This window comes from Squalius cephalus, assembly GCF_949319135.1.
Source record: "Squalius cephalus genome assembly, chromosome: 2".
In the NCBI taxonomy this organism is placed as follows: Eukaryota; Metazoa; Chordata; class Actinopteri; order Cypriniformes; family Leuciscidae; genus Squalius; species Squalius cephalus.
In genome coordinates this window covers 57,165,225-57,177,639 of record NC_137123.1, presented here as the reverse complement: position 1 = coordinate 57,177,639, position 12,415 = coordinate 57,165,225, and the positions used below count along the sequence as shown (strand labels likewise).

Here is a 12,415-nt window from a genome sequence, read left to right as displayed (position 1 = left end):
GATATCTTTTGCATTTCTCATCCAAACAATGTCAAACTTGGCACTGCACTTACTCGTGCCCATGGCAAGACACCTGTCAAGTTTGTAATCCATCGGACTAACTGTTCGAGAGATATGCGAATAACAGACACACATACATACATACAGACAGACACAGACAGACAGACGTTTCTGTAATTTATAGATAGATATGAACTTCTTCTTATTCTTCAGTCATGTGACTGAGCAAGTGAGCAGCGCGTTTCCGGGTTCACAAGGATCACAAAACTCGCTCCTCCACCGTGAATAAATGCTTTTATCACTGAGGTGCCATGCAAATGTATTTTTATGAACGTCCATATGAGAAACAATTACTGTCCGTATAGGGCTTTTGAGTTGGTTTTGCACTTCTGTTCAGTTTCATGTCTTAGTTCATCTGTTGCCATAGTGTTTGATTTGCCCTCATGTGATACACCTGTGTCTTGTTAATTATCTCATTTAGTTCGTAGTGTTTCCTTGGCTGTGTGCGAAATCGTCCACTATACCCTTAAATAGGGCACTATTCTAGACGGTGGCTTGTGAGTGCACTAATTTAATCCCACGAGTGTACAACTGATGTACGCTCAACGGCTATAGAGAATACCCATAATGCACTGTGAGAGTCGCGCACCGAATGAATTCCTGCGTCTGACGCCCGCAGCTAAATCTTCCATCCATTATCCAAACCGCTGGTCCAATGTGGCTACAGCGTAATATCATACAGGTATAATTTCCTTTTTAACTGAGTATTAAATTGTTTGATTAAGGTTTATACATGCTAGTTTCCATGACATAATTCAAGATAAATCTTTTCATCTTACTACTGGAGCTGCCAGTTTGCTAAGTTTCAAATGATTATTAAACAGCAAACACATAAACTATGCAAAAGCTGCAGCCCTTCCAAATTCACTCACTCGTCGTTTTCATTCACTCCTTCAGGTGGACTATATTAGTGGAGGAATGTAGAGAATAGTGAAGGATGGTATTGGGGGCACTTGTGTATATAGCCCTCATTTTCAGTTGCTCTTGGCCAGATCTCGTCTTATAATAGGTGTTGTTCTGTTCCCTGTGTTTTTGTATGTAATCAAAATCCTGTGTTTTCTAGATAACATAAAGAAGTGTAATTTTTTAGTTTATTTTGATTAAAAAGAAAACTGCTTGAAAATAGATCCAGCTCTTTATTTGAACTCAACCCCAGTGTAACAGCATTAAATTGAATTGACTTTTACAGTGTTACACAAAATCTGTTTTTAAAGAAATGAATGCTGTTCTTGTAAAAAATTATATTCAAAGAATTCTGAACTGATGTTTTCCCCCAAAATATGATGTTTTCAACATTGATAATAATAAGAAATATTTCTTGAGCTGCAAATCAGGATATTAAAATGAAAAATTCAGCATTGCATCACAAAAAAATCTTACTGGCCAAAAACTTTTGAACGATATTGTATGTTTTGATTTTAAACGCTAAACTGTGTTGAGAGACACTCCATTTTACTCAAGAAAAGACCCCAAGAGTAAATGAAACATGATATTTATGAAAGGAATATTTGAATTTGTTTTTCTCTGTGAGTTGTATTGGCCTTAACTGAAGCTCTACGTGGTTTGAGCGAGTCAGTATGCTGGTGATTCTGCTCAACTGCATCACACTCGGCATGTTCCAGCCCTGCCAAGACCTCGAGTGCCACTCGGACAGGTGCAGCATACTGCAGGTAACACACACAAACACAACACACATGGTTAGATTAACAAAAGTGCCCATATTAGGCTTTTTCATGATACAAAGTACATGATAAATGGAATTATTGTCTCCCAAATGAAAGAACCGATTGTGAACGGGCTGAATCGAGTCTTGCAACAAATCTACATAATGCCAGCCTATAGTCTTCATTGGCTGCCCACGGACAACATCTACTGTTGTTGACTCGCCCTCAAACACTAGTTAAAGCTGAGACTGGAAGAGTTTGGTTCGTGTTGTCGAGAAGATGCTGTTTTCTGCGCTGCAAAAGCAAATCCACTCGGACTCGATTTGAGACAGTAAAACCATACTGTGTATCAAGTGCTGAGGAAAGCTGAGCTGAAATGGGCGTTTGGTTACCGACACGCGCTGTAAGCTATAGTAGATCAATCACAACAGACCAGGCCGTATGACCTGGTTTTTACAGAGACTGGATCCTTTATTGAACCGTTTCAGACACTGATAAAAGAGATGATGAAGCACTGTATATTATGAGAAAGTAGAAGTGGTTTTGACCTCGGACGCATGTAGACCTATTGTTGGAGACATCTAAAACAAAATTAGGAACCTTTGCAATAGCATAATAGGGGCACTTTAAAGATTTTAATCTCTGTGATTCATTAATCTTATCTGTTGTTTTGTTTGAGTTAGTTAGAAAAGAAAGCATTCAAAGACTAAAACACACAACTTCAAGCACATACAGTGCATTGGCCTGAAGAATTAGACATTTAAGCACCATTTAAAATGTTTTATTGGATTGTAGAAAACAAAATATCCAACCAAGTGATATCTGTAGAAATATACTTTTCAAGAAAAACTTTTACTTTATATTTTATTGTACAACACTATCAAAGTAGAAGAAAAGTTCTGAAACTGTTATGTGGATCCTGGACAGTCAACTGTCAATTGTGAGCGATCAGCCTCAGACTCTGAAACATTCGGTTCTTTAATCTCTCCACAACGACTCGAAAATAACCTGTAGATTCTGCATGATAATGGGAACATTGTTCACAACAGGCAATTTGAAGTCTGACACAGATTGTCTTGAAATGTAGTGTCGAAGGTGGTGAATTTAGTAGACGAGCGCTGCTTTAAATTAGATCAATTAAGAGAAGATAATCTGTGGTTTCAAACATCTGATAATCACCTTGGGACCAGTTTGTTGAAAGTGAAGTTAGATCATTTATTGCCACTTGCATATGCCACTTAGACTGATATTTTGTATTGAAATTAATACCTTTTGGATATGCGACATGATGCATTTTCAGGCTTTTGCTATTCTAAATCCCAACATAACTGAACATTAAACACAATCAGTCTTCCCTGTAAGTCCCATGCAAAGCATCATGGGAACTACATTTTCAGGTATGTCAACATTAAAAAATAATTTTTGAGTACTGGATTGGTTCACATTCACCCTACATAATGTAATCTAGTTGACTGCATACTTACATACTTTATTTTCTTTAGACATAAGCCAAAATGTTACATAATGTGGGTCAATATAATATTTTGGGGGCTTTTTAATCACTTAATCACACCATAAACAAAAGCTAAATTAACTATAATATAGAAATAGAATTTTCAGATGAAACTAAAAACATTTAATTTAGTTTACTTACTATGCATAGTCAACTTTTAAAAAATATGGGGAGTGTTGTTTGCTTTTAGACTTTTAACAGTTTTTAGAGGTTTAAACCAAAAAACATGATTTTCGATTAGACCGATATAAAAATGCAATTGTCTTTTTCCCATGTAGTGGTTGAATGTGTTCACGGTTCTTCACTCTGTAGGCCTTCGATGACTTCATCTTTGCATTCTTTGCTGTGGAGATGGTGTTAAAAATGGTGGCCTTGGGGGTATTCGGTCCGAAATGTTACCTTGGCGACACCTGGAACCGCCTTGACCTCTTTATCGTCATGGCTGGGTGAGTGACCAATCACAAACCTGAAACTGCCACGCTCACATCTAAAAAGTCAACTATTAGTGTGTGATTCCAAGAATTTGATGAGTCATTAAACTCTTAACTATTACAAGGTGTGTGTGTGTGTGTGTGTGTGTGTGTGTGTGTGTGTGTGTGTGTGTGTGTGTGTGTGTGTGTGTGTGTGTGTGTGTGTGTGTGTGTGTGTGTGTGTGTGTGTGTGTGTGTGTATGTGTGTGTATGAGAGTGCGTGCATTTGTGTGTGTTTGTTTAATGTCAAATCCAGTTTTAATGTCAGGTCAAGTTCTAATGTCAAGTCGATGTGTCACAGCTAAGCTCATGAATGACAATTACCACCAGGCGAGAGTCTCTGTGTCTGTCTGTATCTTGTGTCTCTTGTCACTTACACTGTCACTGACACTGATTTCTACAAGTTTTCCTCTCTTTCCAAAAGGCAGCTCAATCTAAAGTTCCTGATCGCTCACTAAAACTCATTAAAACTCTTGTGTGAGTAAGTTGGTCATTAATTCGGACAAAGGAAAAACATTTCTAAACCACTTTGGGATGCTGGTGAGCTAGTTTTCCCTCTAGACTTCTTAATTAGCTTAACTTCCTTTGTAAATCTCCTTTACCAGAAATATTATGTTGGTCAGGTGAAAAGTGTGGCTATAACAGCACTAAACCAACTCGAACTAGTATAAATAGCATAGACATTCACGTTGGCCTGAGTTTCACTTTTCAGCAGGGCGAACATATAAATATTTGAAATCAATTCAGTAACATTAAATATTCTCTTGCTGCTGTGAGTGAGAGCAGAAAGAGATGTCTCTGTTTTAAATTTAATGTAGTAAGCATGATGTTAGAATTGTGTTTAAACTGTTCAGCGAGTCAATAAATCGAGACCAAACACTGGTCTGCATCACAAATGTTACCAAAATCCCCTATGGCATTTCATGTATTAAAACGTTTCAGTAAAAATATATACACTACCTTTTTTTAAAGAATGTTGTTGTTTTTTTTAATCAGCGAGAATGCATTTAATTGATTAAAGGGTCAGCAAAAACTTGTACAGTGTTACAAAACAATTAAATAAATGCTGTTCTTTTGAAATTTCTATTCATCAAAGAATCCTGAAAAAAATATTAAGCAGTACAGCTGTTTTCATACATTGATAGAAATGTTTCTTGAGCAGCAAATCTGCACATTAGAATGATTTCTGAGAGATCATGTGACTGAAGACTGAAGTAAAGATGCTGAAAATTCAGCTGTATATCACAGAAATAAATTGCATTTTAAAATATATTACTATAGAAAATAGTCTATAATAATTGTAATTTGTCTTTTAAATAGTTTTCACTGTATTTTTCCATCAAGTAAATACAGCCTTGCTGAGCGTAAGAGACGTCTATCAAAAAATATGGTTTTCAAAGCTTTTTGCCAGTTATAGCGCCACCTATGGTCCGATATCCATGAAATTTTCCACGCTTGTTTAGAATGTTATGGCACATATGCTCACCAATTTTCGTTTAGGATTTATAGGCTTTTGCGTGTATTTTGCCACGCCCCTTTTCTTTATGACCCAATTATAGCCATACGAAAAATGCAAAAGTTCAACTTTTTTTTGATAATTATTGATCTAGAGAGTCCAGAGAATTGCTCTAGACTGGTCTGGTTCCGATCGAGCAAAAAACCAGGGACTAGTTCGCAAAAGTATGTTTTGGACAAAATTCGACATAGCAGAACATTTTTCTGGCCTAAATCGAATTTGGAGATAGCCATGTTGTACATATAAATTAAACTGATCAAATCATATTATTAATTATCTGCCTTGTATTTTATTTTATATATTTATTTATTTTATTTTTTTCGACGCAGGAGAATCCAAACTAAGACCTTAAAAACACTCTTTAGAAGATAGAGGGAAAACACAGGAAATAAAATAAACACAACCACGTTAAAGACGATAGCGGACAATAAACTGAATGAAGTGACTAAGGAAACTAATGATGACTAGGAACTAAGGAAAAACGAGCTCTGGAAACACAGTCAAAACAAAAACAAAACAGGCGATACACATGACTATTATATTATTTTCTATATATATATTTTTTTAAATATAATATTCTGTGTTATCTGTATTACCCTGTTGTGTTGCATTTCAAGTTTGTTTAAATGAATTTCTGTTGCTTATGTTTTAGGATGTTGGAGTATTCTTTAGATGGTCATAATGTTAGTTTCTCAGCCATCAGAACCGTGCGGGTTCTCCGACCTTTACGAGCCATCAACAGAGTTCCTAGTGAGTACTGTTTCCATCTGTATATCTTTCTCGATACTCTCTTACTGTCACTGTTTTACAACCCAGCTATTGATTTAAAGCAAATGATCTGGACTCGTGCCTGCTGTATTTAAAGATTCACACACGCGAAGAGTAGACAAGACTCCCATGATGTATTATATGGTCACTGACGCTGATTCTTGCAGCTAAGTGCCCACAGTCCAACATCTCATAGTTGATGGACCACAAAATAATACACAAACACTCACACACGCATGCTATTAGTCTTCAGAGAGGTGCTGGTGTGTGTTACAGTCATGGATCGAGTCCAACAGTGAAAGTAAGTGTCTGTTTTGTTTAATGTAGGGCGAGACCGTAAATTCTTGACATGCACTCTTACCATTTATAGCACACTCCTTTTGTCTACACATTCCAAATAAGTTTGTGTATGTGTGTGTGTGTGTGTGTGTGTGTGTGTGTGTGTGTGTGTGTTCAGCAAAGCAGTAATAGATTTTGGACTCAGTGAGGAGTGAGAGCCCATGGCTGTTAAGTTTCCAATTCGATTATTCTCAAACCACCGAGCGTTAGCCAAAGCCTCGCAAGTTTGTGTTTGTGTGTGTGTTCGCTTCTTGGCTCAATTACTGAACACATCAGGCACTGAGAAAATGTGTTCATGAAGTATGTGAACGTCAGATCAGAGTTATCAAAGTTAAATGTAACACTACAGAGTCTCGTCTCTAAATGCGTCTAGTGAACCTCGATGGCTTTGATGCTTCATTGCGCGTGTTATTAAATGCATGTTTGTGACATCATGTCTCTGTGTCTCGTAGGTATGCGAATCCTGGTGACATTGCTGTTGGATACTTTACCGATGCTGGGAAACGTCTTGCTGCTTTGTTTCTTTGTGTTCTTCATCTTCGGGATCGTCGGCGTGCAGCTGTGGGCGGGGCTTCTCCGGAACCGCTGCTTCTTTGACAGCAACGTCAGAAAGTAAGTGCAAAACTAATGCTTTTTAATGCAAGCTGCTCCATACATGCAAATTGCAGGGGTTTGAAACAATTATGGAATAATGTTGCAACAATAAATGCTTTGAAATCACATGCATGCGTACAGTATGTTCCTCTGTGAAACCTGTTTATGTTGTTTCATCAGACGAATGAATTACTTTTTGGTGGTTTTGAAGGCCACTGTCCAGAAATATTCTATTATAATGAATTATTATGCTATTCTCATAGTAAATAGTATTGATTGAGTTTGTAAAAAGACAAAAAAGTAGTGTGTGTACAGTAATGTGCTTCACATAAACATACCTGAAGATTTTTTTTTTCACAAATGTTTGATATTAAAAATGTCCTGTTTATGACTGCTTTTCTACTTGGATGAACTCATGGTTATACTGATGTAATTCATGTAAGTTGAGTTGTCCTACACTACCGTTTAAAAGTTTGAGTCTGTAAGAGTTTTTAATCTTTTTTTTAATAAGCTTGTTAAGCTCACCAAGGCTGCAATTCAAAAGTACAGTTAAAACAGTAATCTAGTAAAATATTATTACAATTTAAAATAACTGTTGTCTATTTTAAAGGTCGCGTTCTTCGTGATCCCATGTTTCAAACTTTAGTTAGTGTGTAATGTTGCTGTTAGAGCATAAATAATATCTGTAAAATTATAAAGCTCAAAGTTCAATGCCAAGCGAGATATTTTATTTAACAGAAGTTGACTACAATGAACGGCTCGTTTGGACTACATCCCTCTACTTCCTTCTTTAGTGATGTCACTAGAACCGTTTTTTGACTAACCTCCGCCCACAGAAATGCTCCCTCAACTCTACTGGCTACTTGTGCACTTCTTATAACTTAGGCTACTGTGTTTACTCAGCTCTTACGGTGATTTTCTGAAATAAAACTGACGCTTCATCTTTTGTGTGATGTACAATAAACTTTATTAAACTCATCAGTATATGCTTGATCATCATTCAGACAGCAGACTTGTAGGCTATTAATAAATAATGGATACATAGCCTACAAGCAGATGACAAATACGTTATAATAACCGTAATTAAACTACTAAACCATACCTGTTTCATCTCTATACAGCACTCTGACTCTGTAGGCATTATTGTCCGACTCGAAATGAACGCCGTTACTGAGAGTTTCTGATATTATCATCATTCCGTGAGCTGAAATTGTCTTGACAGACTGAGCGCGAGCTCATGAAGCTCCGCCCCCTGCGTCGTCCAGCAGCAGCTCATTTGCATTTAAAGGGCACACACTAAAACAGCGCGTTTTTCTGTGTCCCAAAAAATGAAAATTTAAACATGCTGTAAAAAATGATCTGTTGGGTATTTTGAGCTGAAACTTCACATACACACTCTGGGGACATCAGAGACTTATTTTACATCTTGTGAAAAGGGGCATAATACGGGACCTTTAATATATTTTCAAATGTTATTTATTCCTTTGTTGTTAAAGCATCTGCATCATTCCTCCAGTCTTCAGTGTCACATGATCCTTCAGAAATCATTCTAATATGCTGATTTGCTGCTCAAGAAACATTTCTGATTATTATCAATGTTGAAAACAGTTGTGCTGCTTAATATTTTTGTGGAGGCCGTGATTCATTTTTTCAGGATTCTCTGATTAATAGAAAGTTCAAAAGAACAGTGTTTATTTGAAATAGAAATATTTTATAATATAATATCTGAATTGTAGTATTCAGTATTTAAAAAAAAATCTTATTGACTCCAAACTTTTGAATGGTAATGTATGAAAGATATGTCCAGTATCCATATACCAAAAGATATCAGATTTTCTGAATTTACAGGGTCATGACAAGAAATATTGGATGTAACTTAACCGTAAAGAGTTGTTTATACCATTGAAAAAGTTTGTCATATTTTAAATATACATTCCCTCATCAGTACACTAACTACAGTATATAGACTTCCATTAAAGGTGTGCTACTGTACACACATTTTCCATTGCTTTTGCAAACAAAGGGACATGTGAAAAAAAAAGTCTGTGCTAATAGACCTGGAATGACCTTTTAATGAGGAATTTAGGTTAGCAGATTACAGCAATCCCAAGTATAAATGTTGCATTATTATTTTGGTCTATGCTGACAAAAGATATCAAATTCTCGCATTACATACGCCATAAGGGCCTCGTTGCTCATAGAGAGTGTACAAATTAAAGAGCTGAATAATGATTATCCATAAAGGCAGTTTGCATCAGTGAATCATTTTGACAACTGTCCACCCTGATGTACTGCATACCAGAAAGCCCGTCCAGGTGCATCACTGCTTCTCTCCAGTTCCCTTCCCCAAAGCCCAACACTATCCAAGCAACGTCTGTTACAATAATGATTTCACTCAAATGATGCTACCCTTTTAAAAACACAGTTCTCTTGTGCATACAACATTTATTGCATTGTCTGTCAAAAACCACTTGCAATATCCACTTCAGTCCATCCGCTGATATATGCATTAAATGAAGATTCGGCCTTTACCTCAGAAAAACCATGTCTCGTTTCTTATTGAAACTTTTTTTTAAATTGTGTCATTCCACAAAGTGAGTGTATAGTGTGCCTTACAGTGTTTAAAAATAATTTTAACAATGAATAACTCTTTTCATTTTTCTTCTTGTGGATGCGTTTTTTTTTTTTTTTTTTTTTTTGCTTTAATGACAAAAAAATAAAAGGTAGCATTTGCCTTTTATTCTCTCTCTAACCACTTAAAATTCATGTTTTCGAGAAGTAAACAGAAGAGACTTTTTTTTTCATTAGGGCCAAATTAAAAAAATTCAACCCTCTTACCATGATTTTGTTTAACAAACTACTTAGACTTGATTTAAAATATATATATATATATATATATATATATATATATATATATATATATATATTGATATTACATTTTCTGTATAAGAAGCACTTTGTAGATTCATGACCTTAAACATAAGGCTTATAATTTCTCATTAAACTAAAATCATAATCTTTATGAAGGCATAATTACATCACAGTGTAAATTGAAACGTATTCATTTGGCTTTAGATGTCACAATCTAATTGATTAACACTTAAACACTGTAAGCATGTAAAACTGGGAAAGGCAGTCGTTTCAGAGAATGACCCAGTTAATAAATGTTTGCTTCCAGCACACACACAGAAATTGCCAGTCATATTACACCTATCTCAGGTGTGAAAATAGCTTTCTGTCTACGTGAGTCCCATTGGATGTGCAAATATGTCTGTTTGCACGTCTACTCGTTGTTTTCGGAGCCTGCAGCCGGTTTTGTTTCCCACATGATTTGGCACTCTAATAAGGGAGTCCACTCCTTTTCTATTTTAATTTTAATTAATTTTTAACAAAGAAAAACAACTATCCTGGCCTTGATTGACTTTTCTTGCATCTTTCTTTCTTTCTTTCTTTCTTTCTTTCTTTCTTTCTTTCTTTCTTTCTTTCTTTCTTTCTTTCTTTCTTTCTTCCTAATAACCCAATTAAATTGAGAAAAGCAGTCATATTAGTGCCCTCCACCCCCACATCTCGCTATCCTCCAAAAAACGTAGCAGTGTGAACCCTGATGCAATTAAATACAGAACTTATAAGGTAATTTGTGTCTTATTTCTATCAGGTCTTTGCTAAACTGCAGAATATCTGTGTAATACATTCAGTGCATGAGCTCGTAAAACAGATGACCTCTGGGCAATCTTTTAGTGTGACAAAAGAGGGAATTGTTTTATCTAAAAGGCTACAAAACTAGAACTAGACACATTTTATGGTTTGGATCCATGTCCTCTGAATTTACTGGCTTATCTGCAGATAAATGCCTAAAATATATGCAGACCCTTTATTGTGTGTGTGTGTTTTTTTTTTTTTTTTTTGTGGCTATAAGGAAAAAAGTTGGTTATTTAAGTTTCAGATAAGTAACACATTTCTCAGGCTATTTTATTCAACATTCTCTTACAGTGGTATAGCGGTATTGATTAATTTGACAGATGTTTCAGTTGACGTGTTTGAAAATAAGTTGTTGGGTCTGTAAGTGTTGGGTATTTGTATTAATTAGTACATAATAAAGGTACATATTACTACTTTAGGGTCCTAAAATGCAACTTTTAGGTGTTAAAAGGTACAAAGTTGTCTTTTTAAGGGTACTGCCACAGTGACAAGCTGTTGTACTCCTCGAGGTACAATTTTAGCACATTGTTTCTATCAATGTAAATTTTTAATGCAATGAAGTGCATTTTGCAATTAAATGTCAAGTAAATTAGCAATCTGTTTTGAGTTTAGTGCATTAATAAAAGGTACATAGAATGTCCTATAGCATCTACAATTCATGTTGCATGATTGCAAATATTACAATAAAAAAAAAATGCTGCTTAATTTCAGATATGCTTTAAGTACATGGCCCATTTTCTTTAACATTCTCTCTTAAAACCTAATATAAACATGTTTGCAGATGATGTGATTACCTAATAGTTCAGCTTAAAGCTCTTCTGGCTCTCTCAGGATGTGAAACGGATCAAAGCAGAAGCTCACTTGGCTCAAATGGTTTGTAAATGCTCAGAGAACAAAATGCTCCACTATCACCCATTATTATGTAGCTTTGAGGTGGGTTCAGAGGGATGCTTCCGTTATAATGAGTCACAGGAGTCTTAAGCTTGTGTAGTCACAATCTTAAATAGATACTTCATATATGGAAGCTAAATCAAAATTTAATGCAATGCAATGCAGTGCAATTTGCAAATATTAAATGTCAAATAAATTAGCATTCAGTGTTTTGCATTGTAGTATTTAAAAAATTTTTTACAGCTTTAAAGGCTGTCTTTTTTTAAATAAAGCAAATTAATAAATTAGATAAACTCAAATAAATAAATAAATGCAACAAAATATTGATTGCCAACCTCAAAAGGTCAAAATAGATATTAAATATTTTACAAGACAATGCATGTTGGAATAATATTAGTTAATAAATAATGTGAATAATTCATAAATTAACTAATAATTTAAACCTGGTTTTACTACAATGAATGTGAATTTCACAAAATGATGATGTCGTTGAATAATTTAAATAGTTGGATACAGCAGGAAAGACAAAAACAGATTAAATCTGCAGTTTAATGAGGGAATTTTTGATGTGTTTAAACTTAGATACTTGTCATGCCAATTTTATGTTAGATATATGTTACTGTGTGTTAGTTCTCACAATAAATCATAGAATTTGTGCCTCTAAAGTGTACCATATTTGTGGAAAGTACCAGACGTATAGTTGTATAATTCATAGATTCTGCTATCTGAGCTGATTTCTATCTTAAAAGAATTATGGAAATCTTTATTCAGTAAAAATCCAATTACAAATAATGCATTACACATTAATAAACAAACTGTTTTATCATTATTTTAGTATAATTGATATACTATTACAATTTTGTATTTTGAATAGGTCATTTGTATATTTTGTTTTCATTTT

The 12,415-nt window shown here is 35.0% G+C and overlaps 1 protein-coding gene across 1 annotated transcript in view; it reads left to right on the top strand.

Moving 5' to 3' along the window:
• Positions 1–1,628: 1,628 nt before the first annotated feature.
• cacna1hb (calcium channel, voltage-dependent, T type, alpha 1H subunit b) overlaps positions 1,629–12,415 on the top strand; it is a 52,306-nt gene continuing 41,519 nt past the window's right edge. Inside the window, exons 1-4 of the mRNA XM_079856348.1 lie at positions 1,629–1,730; positions 3,550–3,683; positions 5,876–5,973; positions 6,783–6,942. Coding sequence (XP_079712474.1) covers positions 1,638–1,730; positions 3,550–3,683; positions 5,876–5,973; positions 6,783–6,942 — 485 coding nt within the window. The 5' untranslated portion in view covers positions 1,629–1,637. The remainder of the gene's footprint in view (positions 1,731–3,549; positions 3,684–5,875; positions 5,974–6,782; positions 6,943–12,415) is intronic.